The sequence below is a fragment of the Tachyglossus aculeatus genome, chromosome 2 (genome assembly GCF_015852505.1).
Source record: "Tachyglossus aculeatus isolate mTacAcu1 chromosome 2, mTacAcu1.pri, whole genome shotgun sequence".
NCBI classification, from domain to species: Eukaryota; Metazoa; Chordata; class Mammalia; order Monotremata; family Tachyglossidae; genus Tachyglossus; species Tachyglossus aculeatus.
This window is the reverse complement of record NC_052067.1, coordinates 164,853,469-164,874,740: the sequence shown is the minus strand read 5'-3', so window position 1 is coordinate 164,874,740 and position 21,272 is coordinate 164,853,469. Positions and strand designations below refer to the sequence as shown.

Here is a 21,272-nt window from a genome sequence, read left to right as displayed (position 1 = left end):
TATCTCTCATTTATTTATTTCTATTCATGTCTGTCTCTCCCTCTAGACTGTAAGCTCATTGTGGGCAGAGAATGTGTCTGTTTATAGTTATACTGGACTCTTCCAAGTGCCCTTAGTATAGTGCTTGGCACACAGTAAACACTTAATAAATGTGATTGAATGAATGAATGCATGAATGAATGAATGAATATAGACAAGTGGACAGCTCGGAGGGGGGACAGCTTGGATGAGTGGGGGTTAAACTCAGTCAGTCAATCATATTTATTATTGAGTTAACTGAAAATAAAAAGTGTTGCTCCTTTCCAGCTGCGCACAGCCTTCAATCCCCGATTTGTACTTCCCAAGCGTTTAGTACAGTGCTCTGCACACAGTAAGCGCTCAATGAATACGACTGAATGAATGAACTGAGAGATTATTCTGTGCAGAGCACTGTACTAAGCGCTTGGGAGAATACAATATAACAGTAAACAGACACATTTCCGGGCCACAAAGAACTCAGTACGGAGGACATCATCATTATCATCATCATCCTCAATGGTATTTATTGAGCACACAAAACACTAAGAGCTTGGGGGAATATGATACAACAGAGTTGATAGACACACTCCCGGCCCTCATCATCATCAATCGCATTTATTGAGCACTTACTATGTGCAGAGCACTGTACTAAGCGCTTGGGAAGTACAAATTGGCAACACATAGAGACAATCCCTACCCAACAGTGGGCTCACAGTCTAAAAGGGGGAGACAGAGAACAAAACCAAACATACCAACAAAATAAAATACATAGGATAGAAATGCACAAGTAAAATAAATAAATAAATAAATAGAGTAATAAATATGTACAACCATATATACATATGTACAGGTGCTGTAGGGAAGGGAAGGAGGTAAGATGGGGGGATGGAGAGGGGGACGAGGGGGAGAGGAAGGAAGGGGCTCAGTCTGGGAAGGCCTCCTGGAGGAGGTGAGCTCTCAGCAGGGCCTTGAAGGGAGGAAGAGAGCTAGCCTGGCAGAGGGGCAGAGGGAGGGCATTCCAGGCCCGGGTGATGACGTGGGCCGGGGGTCGACGGCGGGACAGGCGAGAACGAGGTACGGTGAGGAGATTAGCGACGGAGGAGCGGAGGGTGCGGGCTGGGCAGGAGAAGGAGAGAAGGGAGGTGAGGTAGGAGGGGGCGAGGGGATGGATGGACAGCCTTGAAGCCCAGGGTGAGGAGTTTCTGCCTGATGCGCAGATTGATTGGTAGCCACTGGAGATTTTTGAGGAGGGGGAGTAATATGCCCAGAGCGTTTCTGGACAAAGATAATCCGGGCAGCAGCATGAAGTATGCACTGAAGTGGAGAGAGACATGAGGATGGGAGATCAGAGAGAAGGCTGGTGCAGTAGTCCAGACGGGATAGGATGAGAGCTTGAATGAGCAGGGTAGCGGTATGGATGGAGAGGAAAGGGCGGATCTTGGCAATGTTGCGGAGCTGAGACCGGCAGGTTTTGGTGACGGCTTGGATGTGAGGGGTGAATGACAGAGCGGAGTCGAGGATGACACCAAGGTTGCGGGCTTGTGAGACGGGAAGGATGGTAGTGCCGTCAACAGAGATGGGAAAGTCAGGGAGAGGACAAGGTTTGGGAGGCCCTCGCGGAGATTTCCATGTGGAAATCAATCAGTAGTACTTATTGAGTGCTTACTTGTGCAGAGCACTGTACTAAACGCTATAGAGTACTCTGAGCGCACCCACCCTCATACCTCATCTGATCTTGGAAGCTAAGCAGGATCGGGCCTGGTTAGTACTCGGATGGGAGACCGCCTGGGAATACCAGGCGTTGTAGGATTTGAGAATAATAATAATAATTATGGTTTTTGTGAAGCGCTTACTATGTGCCAAGCACTGTTCTAAGCACTGGGGTAGATACAAGGTAATCAGGTTGTCCCACATGGGGCTCACCGTCTTAATCCCCATTTTACAGATGAAGTAACTGAGGCCCGGGGAAGTGAAGTGACTTGCCCAAGGTCACACAGCAGACAAGTGGCGGAGCCAGTGATTAGAACTCACATCCTCTGACTTTCAAGCCCGACCTCTTCTGGGAAGCAGCATGGCATAGTGGATAGAGCACAAACCTGACAGTCAGAAGGTCATGGGTTCGAATCCCGGCTCCACCACTTGTGTGCTATTTGACCTTGGGCAAGTCACTTCATTCTGTATGCCTCAGTTCCCTCACCTGTAACATGGGAATTGAGACTATGAGCCCCACATGGGACAGGGACTGTGTCCAACTCGATTTACTTGTATCCACCCCGGCGCTTATTACAGTGCCTGGCACACAGTAAACACTTTACAAATACCATCATTATTATTATTACAATACAACGGAGTTGATGATGATGATGATGGCATTTATTAAGCGCTTACTATGTGCAAAGCACTGTTCTAAGCGCTGGGGAAGTTACAAGGTGATCAGGTTGTCCCACGTGGGGCTCACAGTCTTAATCCCCACTTTACAGATGAGGGAACTGAGGCACAGAGAAGTTAAGTGACTTGCCCAAAGCCACACAGCTGACAAGTGGCGGTGCTGGGATTTGAACCCATGACCTCTGACTCCAAAGCCTGTGCTCTTTCCACTGAGCCACGCTGCTACATGTTGGTAGACATGTTCCCTACCCACAGTGAGCTTTCCATCTGGAAATCAGGAGTACTTACTGAGCGTTTACTCTGTGCAGTGTAATGTACTAAGCGCACGGGCGAGTACAAGAGAGCAACAGAAAGGACACATTCCCTGCCCGCAACGAGCTTACAGTCTAGAGGGGGAGACAGAATAGGGGAAGGCGATAGGTAAAGGGAAGGGAAAAGAGGAGAGAGTCGCTGTCAGGTGAAAGGAGAAAAGGGTCATATCACAACGGGTGGCCAACAGACACTAAGTCAATTTTCAGAGTTCAGAGTAGAGTCAGAGGTCATGGGTTCAAATCCCGGCTCCGCCAATTGTCAGCTGTGTGACTTTGGGCAAGTCACTTCACTTCTCTGGACCTCAGTAACCTCCTCTGTAAAATGGGGATTAAGACTGTGAGCCCCCCGTGGGACAACCTGATCACCTTGTAGCCTCCCCAGCGCTTAAAACAGTGCTTTGCACATAGTAAGCGCTTAATAAATGCTATCATTATTATTATATACACACGCAGACCACCAAAATTTAGGTGCTTTAATAATAATGGCATTTATTAAGCGCTTACTATGTGCAGAGCACTGTTCTAAGCACTGGGGAATTTACAAGGTGATCAGGTTGTCCCATGGGGGGCTCACAGTCTTAATCCCCATTTTCCAGATGAGGTAACTGAGGCCCAGAGAAGTGAAGTGACTTGCCCAAAGTCACACAGCTGACGAGTGGCGGAGCCGGGATTTGAACCCATGACCTCTGACTCCAAAGCCCGGGCTCTTTCCACTGAGCCACGCTGCTTCATAAATAGAGTAATAAATACACACAAACATATATACAGGTGCTGTGGGGAAGGGAAGGAGGTAAGACGGTGAGGATGGAGAGGGGGACGAGGGGGAGCACTGTTGTAAGCGCTGGAGAGGTTACAAGGTGATCAGGTTGTCCCACGGGGGGCTCACAGTCTTCAGCCCCATTTTACAGATGAGGTAACTGAAGCCCAGAGAAGTGACTTGCCCAAAGTCACACAGCAGACAAGTGGCAGAACTGGGATTTGAACCCATGACCTCTGACTCCAAAGCCCGGGCTCTTTCCACTGAGCCACGTGGAGGCTTCTAGGGAAAGGGTTTGAGACTAGATTTTTAAACTGCCAAACTGATGAAAACACATTCAACTGGGCCAAAACGGTCCCTCCCTTCATACGCAATGACATCGTTTTACGAAGAGTTTTAGCTGAGATCCAAAAATTGTCTTTTCTACAACACCACAAAGTGGAGGATCTTACGGTTTTTCTCCTCAAGCTCTCCCATCAGTAAACACTTGCATTCCAAACATTCCCTCTGGACTTAAACTCGCTGCAGGCAGGGAACATGCTTAAGAACCCTGTACTGTATGTACTCTGTACTCTCCCAACTGTTTAGTACAGTGCTCTGCACACAGTGAGCGCTCAATAAATTGATCAGCGGCACCGAAAAATGGAACACATCGACATTCCGTACAATGTTCAATTTCAACTCATTTCAAACCTATTTAAGAGGAGGGGACCACACTGATCGTCTCTAATTCTGCCCTTGGAGTGTTTCCCTAGCATATCAATCAATCAATCAATCAATTCCATCATCATCATCAATCGTATTTATTGAGCGCTTACTATGTGCAGAGCACTGTACTAACCGCTTGGGAAGTACAGATTGGCAACAGATTGGCAATTCCAGAGCCTAATGCGTTCGCACTAGGTAAATTCTCCATCACTGCCTTTATAAAAACCGGTCCTCTTAATTAAAAAAAAAAAAAGCGTTACCGACCTTCGCTCATTTTGGGTGATGGTCCCTCTCTCTAGCTTCTTCACCGTGGACGCTAAGACTTTGTTGGCATCGTTGGCAAAATCCAAATCTCGGACTTCGGACAGGGGGACCGACACGACGGCAAACGCTTCTTTATCTTCTTTTGTCTGGCAAGTTCCAATCTGCACATAGTAAGCGCTCAATAAATACGATTGATGATGAAATGAAATTTTCTCTTCAGCCCGGTTCTTGGACGCCCCCCTCCCGACTTCTCTCAATCAGAGGGCACGGCTCAACAGAGCAGCGGCGTGGGAGGGATAATAATAATAATAATAATTATGGTATGAGAAGCAGCATGGCTCAGTGGAAAGAGCCCGGGCTTTGGAGTCAGAGGTCATGGGTTCAAATCCTGGCTCCGCCATATCTGCTGTGTGACCTTGGGCAAGTCACTTAACTTCTCGGAGCCTCAGTTCCCTCATCTGTAAAATGGGGATGTTGACTGTGAGCCCCACGCGGGACAACCTGATCACCTTGTATCTCCCCAGCGCTTAAAACAGTGCTTTGCATATAGTAAGCGCTTAACAAATGCCATTATTATTATTATTATTACTTGTTACGTGCTTACTCTGTGCCAAGCACTGTTCTCAGCGCAGCCCCACGTGGGGCTCAAAGTCTTAATCCCCATTTTATGAATGAGGTAACTGAGGCCCGGAGAAGTGAAGTGACTTGCATAAGGTCACACGGCAGACATGTGGCGGAGCCGGGATTAGAACTCAGGTCCTTCTGACTCTTAGGCCTGGGCTCTATCCACTGACCATGAGCTTATAATAATAATAATAATAATGTTGGTATTTGTTAAGCGCTTACTACGTGCAAAGCACTGTTCTAAGTGCTGGGGGGAATACAAGGAGATGAGGTTGTCCCATGTGGGGCTCACAGTCTTAATCCCCATTTTACAGATGAGGGAACTGAGGCCCAGAGAAGTGAAGTGACTTGTCCAAGGTCACACAGCAGACATGTGGGGGAGGCGGGATTCGAACCCATGACCTGTGACTCCCAAGCCTGTGCTCTTTCCACTGAGCCACGCCGCTTCTAAATATCTACTCCATCGCTTAGAACAGTGCCCGGTACATAGAAAGCTCTTATGAAGTACCATTAAAAAAAAAACTTCTGGAAATAAGATTGGAAAGAGCACAGGCTTGGGGGTCAGAGGTCATGGGTTCGAATCCCGGCTCAACCACTCATCACCTGTGTGACCTTGGGCAAGTCACTTCACTTCTCTGTGCCTCAGTTCCCTCATCTGTAAAATGGGGATGAAGACTGTGAGCCCCACGTGGGACAACCTGATCACCTTGCATCCTCCCCAGCACTTAGAACAGTGCTTGGCACATAGTTAAGCGCTTAACAGATGCCATCATCATCATCATCATCATGTCCAATTTCCCCATCAGGTGTTCGCCTGCCCAGAGAGCTTCTGCAGGGCAGAACGAGGTTGGAGAATCTGGAGGAAATAGGGCTAGAAGGGAAAATGGTTTTTTTGAGCAATATTCACCTTGAGCATAACGGGCCTCTCTTCATCCGTGTCGATGGGGATACTGGTGCTTGTCACCCATGTGTTGGTGCACAAATGTCGCAACCGAACGTAAGAGTTCCTAAAGGCAAAACACAAAGGTTTAAAACCTCCCCTTCAAAGGATGACATGCAAATTCGTGTAGCATTCCATATTTTTTTTATTTATTCTGATGACACCGGTCCACATGTTTTGTTTTGTTGTCCGTCTCCCCCTTCTAGAATGTGAGCCCACTGTTGGGTAGGGACCATCTCTGTATGTTGCCAACTTGTACTTCCCAAGCGCTTAGTACAGTGCTTTGCACACAGTAAGTGCTCAATAAATGTAATAATAATAATAATAATAATAACGATGGCATTTATTAAGCGCTTACTATGTGCAAAGCACTGTTCTAAGCGCTGGGGAGGTTACAAGGTGATCAGGTTGTCCCACGTGGGGCTCACAGTCTTCATCCCCATTTTACAGATGAGGTAACTGAGGCCCAGAGAAGTGAAGTGACTTGCCCAAAGTCACACAGCTGATAAGTGGCAGAGCCGGGATTTGAACCCATGATCTCTGACTCCAAAGCCCGGGCTCTTTCCACTGAGCCACGCTGCTTCTTTATGATTGAATGAATGAATGAATGAAGGCACACCTCCTCCAAGAGGCCTTCCCTGACTAAGCCCTCCTTTCCTCTTCTCCCACTCCCTTCTGCGTCGACCTGACTTGCTTCCTTTATTTATCCCCCCTCCCAGCCCCACACCACTTATGTCCATATCTGTCATTTCTTTATTTATATTAATGTCTTCTCCCCCTCTAGACTGTAAGCTCCTTATGGGCAGGGAATGTCTGTTTATTGTTGCAGTGTAATCAATCAATCAATCAATCGTATTTATTGAGCGCTTACTGTGTGCAGAGCACTGCACTAAGCGCTTGGGAAGTACAAGTTGGCAACATATAGAGACAGTCCCTACCCAACAGTGGGCTCACAGTCTAAAAGTGTACCCTCCCAAGAGCTTAGTACGGTGCTCCACACACAGTAAGCGCTCAATAAATACAACTGAATGAATGAATGAACGGATCTAAAGACTTGGATGTCATTTACATAATTTAGGGGAAACAGCCCAGGCCTGGCAATCAGAAGGACCTGGGTTCTCATCCTGGCCCTGCCACTTCATCGTCATCATCAATCGTATTTATTGAGCGCTTACTATGCGCAGAGCACTGTACTAAGCGCTTGGGAAGTACAAATTGGCAACATATAGAGACAGTCCCTACCCAACAGTGGGCTCACAGTCTAAAAGGGGGAGACAGAGAACAAAACCAAACATACTAACAAAATAAAATAAATAGAATAGATATGTACAAGTAAAATAAATAAATAAATAGAGTAATAAATATGTACAAACATATATACATGTCTGCTGGGTGACCCTGGACAAGTCACTTCACTTCTCCGGGCCTCAGTTACCTCACCTGTCAAATGGGGCCGAAGACTGGGAGCCCCACGTGGGACAGGGACTGTGTCCACCCCGATTAGCTTGTATCCACCCCAGCATTTAGTACGGTGCCTGGCACATAGTAAGCGCTTAACAAATACCGTAATTACGACTATAATTAAGAATATTTTCCGTGGGGGGTGTTTTGGTTTTTTACCTTGGAACCAGGCAGTCTGCTCTCTGCAGGGTTGTTGGGTCCAACTCAAAGAGAGATGCGATGTCATTCCCGTGTGGGACGGAAACCAGAGTGTACATAATCTTCTCCCCCGTTTGGCGTCTCTGCTTTGAAACAGGAAGGTCGCCGTCTCTCTGTTGACACAGAAAATAACCCTTATGCCTCATCAGGACCAATTCCAGACCGACTAATTGATGTGGAGGTGAGCCATAAGTCAGCATCTGATTTTCACTTCTGAATCCACCAAGCCCTATCCACAACTAACATATTTATTACTCTATTTATTCATTTTACATGTACATATCAATTCTATTTATTTTATTTTGTTAGTACGTTTGGTTTTGTTCTCTGTCTCCCCCTTTTAGACTGTGAGCCCACTGTTGGGTAGGGACTGTCTCTATATGTTGCCAATTTGGACTTCCCAAGCGCTTAGTACAGTGCTCTGCACATAGTAAGCGCTCAATAAATACGATTGATGATGACGATGATGATCCCCTCATTGTCTAAAAAATTCCTTTGAACAATTAATCAATCGATCGAGCATATTCATTAAGCGCTTACTGTGTGCAGAGCCCTGGTCTAAGTGCTTGGGACAGTACGACATATCATCATCATCATCAATCGTATTTATTGAGCGCTTACTATGTGCAGAGCACTGTACTAAGTGCTTGGGAAGTACAAATTGGCAACATATAGAGACAGTCCCTACCCAACAGTGGGCTCACAGTCTAAAAGGGGGAGACAGAGAACAAAACCAAACATACTAACAAAATAAAATAAATAGGATAGATATGTACAAGTAAAATAAATAAATAAATAAATAAATAGAGTAATAAATATGTACAAACATATATACATATATACAGGTGCTGTGGGGAAGGGACATATCACGTTTCCTGCCCACAGTGAGCTTCCAGTAGAGAGGGGGAGGCAGACATTAATAGAAATAAATAAATGAAGGATGTGGACATAATATAATCATTGCATTAGTTAAGCGCTGACTATATGCTAAGCGCAGGAGTAGAGACAAGGTAAACAGGTTGTCCCATGTGGGGCTCACAGACTTAATCCCCATTTTACAGATGAGGTAACTGAGGCACAGAGAAGTTAAGTGACTTGCCCAAAGTCACACAGCTAACAAGCGACGGGGCCGGGATTAGAACCCACGACCTCTCACTCCCAAGCCCGGGCTCCTTCCACTGAGCCACACTGCTTTTCATAAGTGTCGTGGGGCTGAGGGAGGGGAGAATAAAGGGAGCAAATCCAAGGGCAAGGACAAGGCAGAAGGGAATGGGAGGAGAGGAACTGAGGAGAGGAGAAGCAGCGTGGCTCAGTGGAAAGAGCACGGGCTTTGGAGTCGGAGGTCATGGGTTCGAATCCCGGCTCCACCACAAGTCTGCTGTGTGACCTTGGGCAAGTCACTTCACTTCTCTGAGCCTCAGTTACCTCATCTGTAAAAATGGGGATTAAGACTGTGAGCCCCACGTGGGACAACTTGATCACATTGTATCCCCCCCAGTGCTTAGAACAGTGCTTTGCACATAGTAAGCGCTTAACAAATGCCATCATTATTATTATTATTATTAAATGAGAGTTTAGTCTGGGAAGGCCTCTTGGAGGAGATGGGCCTTCAATAAGGCTTTGAAGGTGGGGAGAGTGAAATGAAGAGGGAAGGTGTTACAGGCCAGAGGCGGGAGGTTGGTTGGGAAATAGACGACAGTGAGATACGGTGAGTAGGTTGGCATAAGAGGAGCAAAGTGTGCGGGCTTTGTTACCTATCCCGGCCCCTACTACTGTGCTTGGTACATAGTAAGCACTTAATAAGTACCATTATTATAATTAGAGTTACAGGTGACCCTTTTTTTCTCTACTAAAGAAAGAGTATTAGAATCAACCGCTTCCAGGTCTCCGTCTGCCTGTACAGCTGAGAGAGAAAGAGAAGAGAGGAAGATTCCCCAATAATTCTGCGGAAAGAGAGATGGAAGAGGAGATTTTGAGCGGCTGTTTCAGTGGCGGTGAAGTGCTGTTAAAGAAAAAAACTCCCTTCGATCTCCCTCACCACCGAATTCCCACTCAAAGTGCTTTGCACATAGTAAGCGCTTAAAAAATACCATCATCATCACTTACACCCCATGTGGGACAGGGACTCTGACTGGATTAACTTGTATCTCCCCCAAGGCTTATATGAAGTAAGCACTTAACAAATACCACAATTATTAAACAACCAAATGAAAACTGCAGTAACACTAAATAATGTTTCTGAATCTCTTGCTCGTGTCCTTTCCAGGCCTAGAATTCCCTTTTCCAGTAGGTTTGACTGACCACTACATTTCCCATCTTCAAATCTCTTTTGAAATCCCATCTCCTCCAGATGATTAATATCCAATCTCCCCTGCTTAAATCGTCCAGACAGCATGTTCATACTTCAGCTCACTTAAGCACTTATGTATTCACAACTTCTTGAAACACTTGGTATATATGTTGCATGCTTTAGAAGTACTAGTAGTAGTAATAGTAAAACTAGCATTAGCAGTAGTTACAATAATAATTATGGTATTTGTTAAGCACTTAACTGTGTGCCAGGCACTGTAATAAGCGCTGGGGTGGATACAAGCAGATTGGGTTGGACACAGTCCCTGTCCCACGTGGGGCTCACAGTCTCAATCCCCATTTTACAGATGAGGTAACTGAAGCCCAGAGAAGTGAAGTGACTTGCCCGGGGTCACAAGCCCGTTGTTGGGTAGGGACTGTCTTTGTTGTCAAATTGTACTTTCCAAGTGCTTAGTACAGTGCTCTGCACACAGTAAGCGTTCAATAAATATGACTGAATGAATGAATTAATTAATTAATGTAGTGGCAGAGGCGGGATTAGAACCCATGACCTTCTGATTCCCAGGCCCATGTTTTAACCACTATGCCAGGCTGTTTTCAGTACTAGTCATAGTAGTAGTAGTAATGGCAATAGTAGTAGTAGTAATAATAATGATAATGGTATTTGTTAAGCGCTTAACTATGTGCCAGGCACTGTACTAAGCGCTCGGGAGACTACAAGCAGATCGGGTTGGACACAGTCCCTGTCCCACGTGGGGCACAGCCTCACAGCCTCAATCCCTATTTTACAGATGAGGGAACTGAGGCCCAGAGAAGTGAAGTGACTTGCCCGAGGTCACACGGCAGACAACTGGCAGAGCCGGGATTAGAACCCATGACCTTCTGAATCCCAGGCCCGGTTTCTATCCACTACACCATGCTGCTAGTAGGAGTAGTAATGGTATCAGTAGTAGTAGTTACCTAAGTGACCTCATTCGCTCCCACGGCTTCAACTATCATCTCTACGCTGATGACACCCAAATCTCCATCTCTGCCCCTGCTCTCTCCCCCTCCCTCCAGGCTCGCATCTCCTCCTGCCTTCAGGACATCTCCATCTGGATGTCCGCCCGCCACCTAAAACTCAACATGTCCAAGACTGAACTCCTTGTCTTCCCTCCCAAACCCTGCCATCTCCCTGACTTTCCCATCACCGTTGATGCCACTACCATCCTTCCCGTCTGTCTCATAAGCCCACAACCTTGATGTCATCCTCGACTCCGCTCTCTCGTTCACCCCTCACATCCAAGGCGTCACCAAAACCTGCCGGTCTCAGCTCCGCAACATTGCCAAGATCCGCCCTTTCCTCTCCATCCCAACCGCTACCCTGCTCGTTCAAGCTCTCATCCTATCCCGTCTGGACTACTGCATCAGCCTTCTCTCTGATCTCCCATCCTCGTGTCTCTCCCCACTTCAATCCATACTTCATGCTGCTGCCCGGATTATCTTTGTCCAGAAACGCTCTGGGCATGTTACTCCCCTCCTCAAAAATCTCCAGTGGCAACCAATCAATCTGCGCATCAGGCAGAAACTCCTCCCCCTGGGCTTCCAGGCTGTCCATCCATCCCCTCACCCCCTCCTACCTCACCTCCCTTCTGTCCTTCTCCAGCCCAGCCTGCACCCTCCGCTCCTCTGCCACTGCTCACCTCCTCACTGGGCCTCATTCTCACCTGTCCCACCGTCGACCTCCAGCCCACGTCCTCCCCCTGGCCTGGAATGCCCTCCCTCTGCCCATCCGCCAAGCTCGCTCTCTTCCTCCCTTCAAGGCCCTACTGAGAGCTCACCTCCTCCAGGAGGCCTTCCCAGATTGAGCCCCTTCCTTCCTCTCCCCCTTGTCCCCCTCTCCATTCCCCCATCTTAGCTCCTTCCCTTCCCCACAGCACCTGTATATATGTATATATGTTTGTACAGATTTATTACTCTATTTATTTATTTATTTATTTATTTTACTTGTACATATCTATTCTATTTATTTTATTTTGTTAGTATGTTTGGTTTTGTCTCCCCCTTTTAGACTGTGAGCCCACTGTTGGGTAGGGACTGTCTCTATATGTTGCCAATTTGTACTTCCCAAGCGCTTAGTACAGTGCTCTGCACACAGTAAGCACTCAATAAATATGATTGACGATGATGATGATGAATTTATTTTGTTAATATGTTTTGTTTTGTTCTCTGTCTCCCCCTTCTAGACTGTGAGCCCACTGTTGGGTAGGGACCGTCTCTATAGGTTGCCAACTTGTACTTCCCAAGCGCTTAGTACAGTGCTCTGCACATAGAAAGCGCTCAATAAATACGCTTCAATGAATGAATAAAATAGGGATCAAAACTGTGAGTCCCCCGTGGGACAACCTGATCACCTTGTAACCTCCCCAGCGCTTAGAACAGTGCTTTGCTCATAGTAAGTGCTTAACAAATACCATCATTATTATTATTAAACTCAAGTCTCCGCCCTGGCTTAGTACAGTGCTAAGCGCTTAGTACAGTGCTCTGCACATAGTAAGCGCTCAATAAATACGCTTGAATGAATGAAAAAAATGGGGATCAAAACTGTGAGCCCCCCGTGGGACAACCTGATCACCTTGTAACCTCCCCAAGCGCTTAGAACAGTGCTTTGCGCATAGTAAGTGCTTAACAAATACCATCATTATTATTATTAAACTCAAGTCTCCGCCCTGGCTTAGTCCAGTGCTCTGCACACAGTAAGCGCTCAATAAATACGATTGATTGATTGATTCTCTCCCATCTTGCCGCTGCTGCCCAGCATGGGGGAGTCTTGACTTTGCTAGCCACTGCTCAAGCTAGGAGTGGAATGGATAGGCCTCTGCTTCCCTCTCCCTCCTGCAATCCTCTTCCCTCCCTCCGCACATCCACCAAGATTCACTATATTCCCCTCTTCCTTTTTTGTACCCTCTGTCATGCATTTTAGTTTGCTTCCTCCTTTCAAAGCCCTACTGAGAGCTCACCTCCTCCAGGAGGCCTTCCCACACTGAACCCCCTTTTTCCTCTCCTCCTCCCCATTCCCCCCGCCCTCCCTCCTTCTCCTCCCCACAGCACCTGTATATATGTTTGTACAGATTTATTACTCTATTTGTTTTACTTGTACATATTTACTATTCTATTTATTTTGTCAATGATATGCGTCTAGCTTCACTTCTATTTATTCTGATGACACCTGACCACACGCTTTGTTTTGTTGTCTGTCTCCCCCCTTCTAGACTGTGAGCCCGTTGTTGGGTAGGGACCGGCTCTATATGTTATACTTTATTACTCTATTTTTTCATTTATTTTACTTGTACATATCTAGTCTATTTATTTAATTTTGTTAATATCATCATCATCAATCATATTTATTGAGCGCTTACTATGTGTAGAGCACTGTACTAAGCGCTTGGGAAGTACAAATTGGCAACATATAGAGACAGTCCCTACCCAACAGTGGGCTCACAGTCTAAAAGGGGGAGACAGAGAACAAAACCAAACATACTAAGAAAAGAAAATAAATAGGATAGATATGTACAAGTAAAATAAATAAATAAATAAATAGAGTAATAAATATGTACAAACATATATACATATATACAGGTGCTGTGGGGAAGGGAAGGAGGTAAGATGGGGGGGATGGAGAGGGGGACGAGGGGGAAAGGAAGGAAGGGGCTCAGTCTGGGAAGGCCTCCTGGAGGAGGTGAGCGCTCAGCAGGGCCTTAATATGTGTTAATATGTGTTGTTTTGTTGTCTGTCTCCCCCTTCTAGACTGTGAGCTCACTGTTGGGTAGGGACTGTCTCTATATGTTGCCAAATTGTTCTTCCCAAGCGCTTAGTACAGTGCTCTGCACACAGTAAGCACTCAATAAATATGATTGATTGATTGATTGATTGATATGTTGCCAACTTGTACTTCCCAGGCGCTTAGTACAGTGCTCTGCACACCGTAAGCGCTCAATGAATGCAATTAAATGAATGAACGAAATGCAGTCGTGATTGGTAGAGGACTGGAAACTCTCCAGATGTGACCCTCCTCCCCCTTTTAGACTGTGAGCCCACTGTTGGGTAGGGACTGTCTCTATATGTTGCCAATTTGTACTTCCCAAGCGCTTAGTACAGTGCTCTGCACACAGTAAGCGCTCAATAAATACGATTGATGATGATGATGTAGTAGCGGTAGTAGTACCAATATTAGTAGTAGCAGCATGAGAAGCAGAGAAGCAGTGTGGCTCAGTGGAAAGAGTACGGGCTTGGGAGTCTGAGGTCATGGGTTCAAATCCCAGCTCTGCCACTTGTCTGCTGTGTGACTTTGGCCAAGTCACTTAACTTCTCTGGGCCTCAGTTACCTCAGCTGGAAAATGGGGATTAAGACTGTGATCCCCACGTGGGACAACCTAATCACCTTGTATCCCCCCCAGTGCTTAGAACGGTGCTTTGCATATAGTAGGCGCTTAACAAATGTCATCATTATCAGTAGTAGTAGTAGTAGTAATGATAATAGAAATAATAGTAGTATTAGTAGTAATAGTAGTTGTCTTACTGAATGTCCACTTGATATAGTGCACAGTACTAACCGCTGCACTAATTCATCAGTCAATTATTCAGTTTATGTCAGTTTATGTCATTTATTGAGGGTTTATTGTGTACATACTAAGCACTTGGGAGAATGCCCACAAAGAGCTCACAGTGCAAAGGACTATATTCCCCTCTTCCTTTTTTCTCCCCTCTGTCATGCATTTTAGTTTGCTTCCTCCTCTAGATTGTAAGCTCCTTGAGGGGAGGGGTCATGCATACAATCTCTATTGTAATAATAATAATAATGGCATTTGTTAAGCGCTTACTATGTGCCAAGCACTGTTCTAAGCGCTGGGGAGGATACAAGATAATCAGGTTGTCCCACGTGGGGCTCGCAGTCTTAATCTTAAGACTGTGGGATCTTAAGCTTAATGAGAAGCAGCGTGGCTATAAGAAGTAGCATGGCTCAGTGGAAAGAGCATGGGATATGGAGTCAGAGGTCATGGGTTCAAATCCTGACTCCGCCAATTGTCAGCTGTGTGACTTTGGGCAAGTCACTTCACTTCTCTGGGCCTCGGTTACCTCATCTGTAAAATGGGGATTAAAGCTGTGAGGCCCCTGGGACAACCTGATCACCTTGTAACCTCCCCAGCATTTAGAACAGTGCTTTGCACATAGTAAGCACTTAATAAATGCCATTTCTTTTTTTTTTAATCCCACGCACATAATACAGCGTTCTGCCCAGAGGAGGGGCTCGATAAATATTACCAACTGCCACGTAGGAAGCTCTTTGGCCCACTGTGTCAGCAGTCTTCACGAGGGAGAAGCAGCGTGGCTTAATAATAATGATAATAATGATGGTATTTGTTAAGTGCTTACTATGTGCAAAGCACTGTTCTAAGCGTTGGGGGGGGATACAAGGTAATCAGGTTGTCCCACATGGGGCTCACAGTCTTAATCCCCATTATACAGATGAGGCAACTGAGGCCCAGAGAAGTTAAGTGACTTGCCCAAAGTCACACAGCTGACAAGTGGCAGTATTTATTTATTTATTTTACTTGTACATATCTATTCTATTTATTTTATTTTGTTACTATGTTTGGTTTTGTTCTCTGTCTCCCCCTTCTAGACTGTGAGCCCACTGTTGGGTAGGGACTGTCTCTATATGTTGCCAACTTGTACTTCCCAAGCGCTTAGTACAGTGCTCTGCACACAGTAGGCGCTCAATAAATACGATTGATTGATTGAAGTGGCAGAGCCTGGATTAGAACCCATGACCTCTGACTCCCAAGCCCATGCTCTTTCCTCTGAGCCACACTGCTTAGTGGTAAGATCCCACGTCTGGGAGTAAGAAAGACCTGGGTTCTAATCCTGGCTCTGCCGTGTGTCTGCTCTGTGACCTTGGACAAGTCATTTCACTTCTCTGGGCCTCAGTTCCCTCATCTGTAAAACAGGGATTAAGACTGTGAGTCCCATGTGGGACAGGGACTGGGTCCAACCTGATTAACTTGTATCTACCCCAGCAGTTTAGAACAGTGCTTAGCACATAGTAAGTGCTTAACAAGTACCCACATTGTACTTCCCAAGCGCTTAGTACAGTGTTCTGCACACAGTAAGCGCTCAATAAATACGATTGATGATGATGATGAAGTACCAGTCTAGTCTTCTAGACTGTGAGCCCACTGTTGGGTAGGGACCGTCTCTATATGTTGCCAACTTGTAATAGTAATGGTGGCATTTGTTAAGCGCTTACTATGTGCAAGCACTGTTCTAAGCACTGGGGGAATACAAGGTGATCAGGTTGTCCCACGTGGGGCTCACAATCTTCATCCCCATTTTACAGATGAGGTAACTGAGGCTCAGGGATGTTAAATGACTTGCCCAGGGTCACACAGCAGACACGTGGCGGAGCCGGGATTCGAACCCATTGTACTTCCCAAGCGCTTAGTACAGTGCTCTGCACACAGTAAGCGCTCAATAAATACAATTGAAGGTACCATAATCATTATTATTATTATTTTCAATAGCATTTATTAAGCGCTTACTATAGGCAAAGCATTATTAAGAAGAAGAAGAAAAAAAGAATGCTACTTCCCAAAATGACTCAGAGCGTGTGTGTGAATTTGGAAAGACGTCAGACCTCCTGAGAAGGGGCTCAGACTGTGTTCCAAGATGCTTAAGGGAAAGCGAACGAACGAATTCCAGGTTCCCAGTTGTTCCTGGCCACGGTCCCATTCTGAGCGTGTCCCCCGCCAATACCGCGCATCTGTGAGATTGAAAATGATAGACTCCTTCGTGGCAGAAAGACACACTTCTTGGAGTTAATGGGCGCTCTCAGGCACGGGGCTGCATTTTTGACACATCGTGCATTAACCTTTGAATCCTTCAAAGTTCAGAGCAGCATTTTGGTAAAGGTTTCTCAATTACAGGAAAACCTTTCCTGGACTTGAGAGGGTTGGAGCAGGAGAAAGTGTGGAAGAAAAGATTCGCATATTCACAGGGCATCAAATTTTCCTGGAATCCAGATCAGCACATTTCCTATCCTGGGCGATGTTTTCATATTTCACTCGGGGAAGACAGACTAATTACTACAAAGGGTTTTCAACACCCAGGGGCATAATTATCGGTCCATAATCAACACACCGAAAAACGTGAACGATACAAGTTTTCCAGTTTCCGCTTGCTCTCCAACTGCTTCTTCCCCACTGCTTTTGTATATATATTTGTACAGATTTATTACTCTATTTATTTTACTTGTACATATTTACTATTCTATTGAGCCCCCTGTTGGGTAGGGACTGCCTCTATATGTTGCCAACTTGTACTTCCCAAGTGCTTAGTACAGTGCTCTGCACACAGTAAGCGCTCAAGAAATACGATTGATTGATTGATTGATTTTGTTAATGATGTGCATAAAGCTTTAATTTTACTTGTTCTGACGATTTTGACACCTGTCTACATGTTTTGTTTTGCTGTCTGTCTCCCCTTTCTAGACTGTGAGCCCGTTGTTGGGTAGGGACCGTCTCTATACGTTGCCGACTTGTACTTCCCAAGCTCTTAGTCCAGTGCTCTGCACACAGTAAGCGCTCCATAAATACGATTGAATGAATGAATGTCCATGTCTGTCCTATCTGAAAAAAATCCCTCCTTTGACTCCACATCTCCCTCCAGTTATCGCCCCATCTACCGTTCCTCTCCAAACTCCTCGAGCGAGTCGCCTACACCCGTTGTCTCAGATTCCTCTCCTCCAATTCTCTCCTTGCCCCCCTCCAATCTGGCTTCCGTCCCCTTCAGGCCACAGAAACCGCCCTCTCAAAGGTCACCCATGATCTCCTTCTCGCCAAATCCAACAGCCTCTATTCCATCTTAATCCTCCTTGACCTCTCAGCTGCCACGGACACTGTGAACCACCCCCTTCTCCTGGAAACGTTACCCAACCTCAGCTTCACTGACTCTGTCCTCTCCTGGTTCTCCTCTTATCTCTCTGGCCGCTCATTCTCAGTCGCCTTCGCAGGCTCCTCTCCTGTCTCCCACCCGCTAACCGTGGGGGTCCCTCAGGGTTCAGTTCTGTCCGTCATCATCATCAATCATATTTATTGAGCGCTTACTGTGTGCAGAGCACTGTACTAAGCGCTTGGGAAGTACAAGTTGGCAACATATAGAGACAGTCCCTACCCAATAGTGGTGTCCAGACTTCACTCTGCTGCCCGGATCATTTTTTGACAAAATCACGTTACCGGACATGTTCCCCCACTCCTCCCAAAACTCCAGTGGTTGCCCATCCACCTCCGTATCAAATAAAAATTCCTCTCCATTGGTTTAAAAGCAGTCTATCCGCTTCACCTCCTACCTCACCTCACTACTCGCCTTCTACTACCCAGCCGGCACACTTCACTCCTCCGATGCCGCTAACCTTCTCCCTGGGCCTCCATCTCGCCTATCTCCCCACATCCTGCCACTGGCCTGGAAGGCCCTCCCTCCCCAAATCCGACAGACAATGACTCTCCCCTGCTTCAAAGCTTTGTGGCTTAATGGAAAGAGCCTGGAATCAGAGGTCATGGGTTCAAATCCCGGCTCCACCACTTGTCAGCTGGGTGACTTTGGGCAAGTCACTTCACTTCTCTGGGCCTCAGTTCCCTCATCTGTAAAATGGGGATGAAGACTGTGAGCCCCACGTGGAACAACCTGATCACCTTGTAACCTCCCCAGCGCTTAGAACAGTGCTTTGCACATAGTAAGCGCTTAACAAATACCATTATCATTATTATTATTATCAAAGGCCCATCTCTTCCAAAAGGCCTTCCCAAACCAAGCCTCACTTTTCCTCTTCTCCCACTCCCTTTTACGTCACCGACTTGTTCCCTCTGCTCTCCCCGCCCCCCGCCCCACAGCCCCACAGCACTTTATAATAATAATGATAATAATAATAATGGCATTTATTAAGCACTTACTATGTGCAAAGCACTGTTCTAAGCGCTGGGGGGATACAAGGTCATGAGGTTGTCCCACGTGGGGCTCACAGTCTTCATCCCCATTTTACAGATGAGGGAACTGAGGCACAGAGAAGTTAAGTGACTTGCCCAAAGTCACACAGCTGACAAGTGGCGGAGCCGGAATTTGAACCCATGACCTCTGACTCCAAAGCCCGTGCTCTTTTCCACTGAGCAACGCTGCTTCTTTTCATGTACTTCATGTACTTCATGTACTTTATGTACATATCTATCATTTATTTATTTGTTTTGATGTCTGCCTCTCCCCTTCTAGACTGTAAGCCCGTTGTGGGCAGGGAATGTAACTGTTTATTTCTGTATTGTGCTTTCCCAAGCGCTTAGCACAGTGCTCTGAACACAGTAAGTTCTCAGCGTGGCTCAATGGAAAGAGCATGGGCTTTGGAGTCAGAGGTCATGGGTTCAAATCCCAGCTCCGCCGCTTATCAGCTGTGTGACTTTGGGCAAGTCACTTAACTTCTTTGGGCCTCGGTTACCTCGTCTGTAAAATGGGGATTAAAACTGTGAGCCCCCCATGGGACAACCTGATCACCTTGTAAACTCCTCCGCACTTAGAACAGTACTTTGCACATAGTAAGCGCTTAATCAATCAATCAATCTTATTTATTGAGCACTTACTGTGTGCAGAGAACTGTACTAAGCGCTTGGGAAATACAAGTTGGCAACATATAGAGACAGTCCCTACCCAACAGTGGGCTCACAGTCTAGAAGACTGTAACAAACACCATTATTATTATTATTATTATGATTGAATGAATGATTCATTAGGTTAATGCACGATGTGTCAAAAATGCAGCCCTGTGCTTGAGAGCGCCCATTAACTCCAAGAAGTGTGTCTTTTTTGATGGCATTTATTAAGCACTTACTATGTGCAAAGCACTGTTCTAAGCACTGGGGAGGTTACAAGGTGATCAGGTTGTCCCACGGGGGTCTCACAGTCTTCATCCCCATTTTACAGATGAGGTAACTGAGGCACAGAGAAGTGAAGTGCCTTGCCCAAAGTCATACAGCTGACAACTGGCAAAGTCGGGATTTGAACCCCTGACCTCTGACTCCAAAGCCCGGGCTCTTTCCACTGAGCCACGCTACTCCCCTTCCTCAGTTAAGCTGACTACAGGGTTCTGTTCTTGGTAAAATCAGTAATGTTTGATTTCAATCAATTAATCAGTGGTATTTATGGAGCACTTACTATGTGCAGAGCACTATATGAAGTTTGGGAGAGTACAATGCAGCAGAATTCCCTGCCCATAATAAGTTACAGTCTGGAAGGCGAGACAGGCATTAATGTGAATAAATAAGTAATGTATAATATATAATTTAAAGGAAGGTATATAAGTGCTGTGGGGTTGGGGGTGGGGGCGAATATTAAATGCCCAAAGGTCACAGATCCAACACAGAAGGGAGAGAGAGCCAGGGAAAAGATTTGCATTTATATATACAGAGAGAGTCAATAACTTAATCGATAGCGTTTATTGAGTACCGCGTGAGTGCAAAGCCCCATGTTATGCCCTTGGGAGAGTAAAAGAGAAGCCAGACACCAGTGACCTGCCTGAAATCTCAATCGATCAATTAATGGTATTTATTGAGCGTTTACTGTGTGCAGAGCACAGTACTAAGAGTCGGTCTGCGTGGTTCCTGCTCACACTGACCTTAAAGTCTAGAGGGGGGAGACACACATCAATGTAAATTAATAATTTACTTAAATATAAATAATTTACAGATAAGTATTTTGAATGACATTTGTTAAGCACTTACTTTGTACCAAGCACTGTACTAGGCGCCGGGGTGGGCACAAGATGAGGCTGGACACAGTCCAAGCCCCATAAAGCCGGGACTAGAACGGGATTTACGGAGAAGTTAACTGAAATTTAACGTCTAAAACAGAACTCCTAGTCTTCCCACCCAAAACTTCTCCTCATTCCGACTTTCCCATCACTGTTGATAACTGTTAACAGTGAGAAGCAGCCTGGCCTAGTGGTAAGTGTGGGAGCCAGAGGACTTGGGTTCTAATCCCGGCTCTGCCACTTGCCTGCTGTGTGATATTTGTTGGGCAAATCACTTCACTTCTCTGTGCCTCAGTAACCTCATCTGTGAAATGGGGAATAAGACTGTGAGCCCCATACGGGACAGGGACTGTCCAACCCGATTTGCTTGTATCGGCCCAAGCGCTTAGTACGGAGCCCAGCATACAGTAAGTGCTTAAGAAATACCAAAATTATTATTATTAATTACTAAATACCATAAAAAGAAAA

General features: G+C 46.0%; 1 protein-coding gene across 2 annotated transcripts in view; it reads right to left on the bottom strand.

Annotated features, from left to right (window-relative positions):
- The window catches only part of ITPR2 (inositol 1,4,5-trisphosphate receptor type 2), a 616,651-nt gene that overhangs the window by 397,632 nt on the left and 197,747 nt on the right, over positions 1-21,272 (bottom strand). For both annotated transcript variants that reach the window (XM_038760705.1, XM_038760713.1), the window contains 3 exons: positions 7,631-7,782; positions 5,978-6,077; positions 4,447-4,607 (listed from right to left, as the gene is read on the bottom strand). In XM_038760705.1, the coding sequence (XP_038616633.1) occupies positions 4,447-4,607; positions 5,978-6,077; positions 7,631-7,782 (413 nt within the window). The remainder of the gene's footprint in view (positions 1-4,446; positions 4,608-5,977; positions 6,078-7,630; positions 7,783-21,272) is intronic.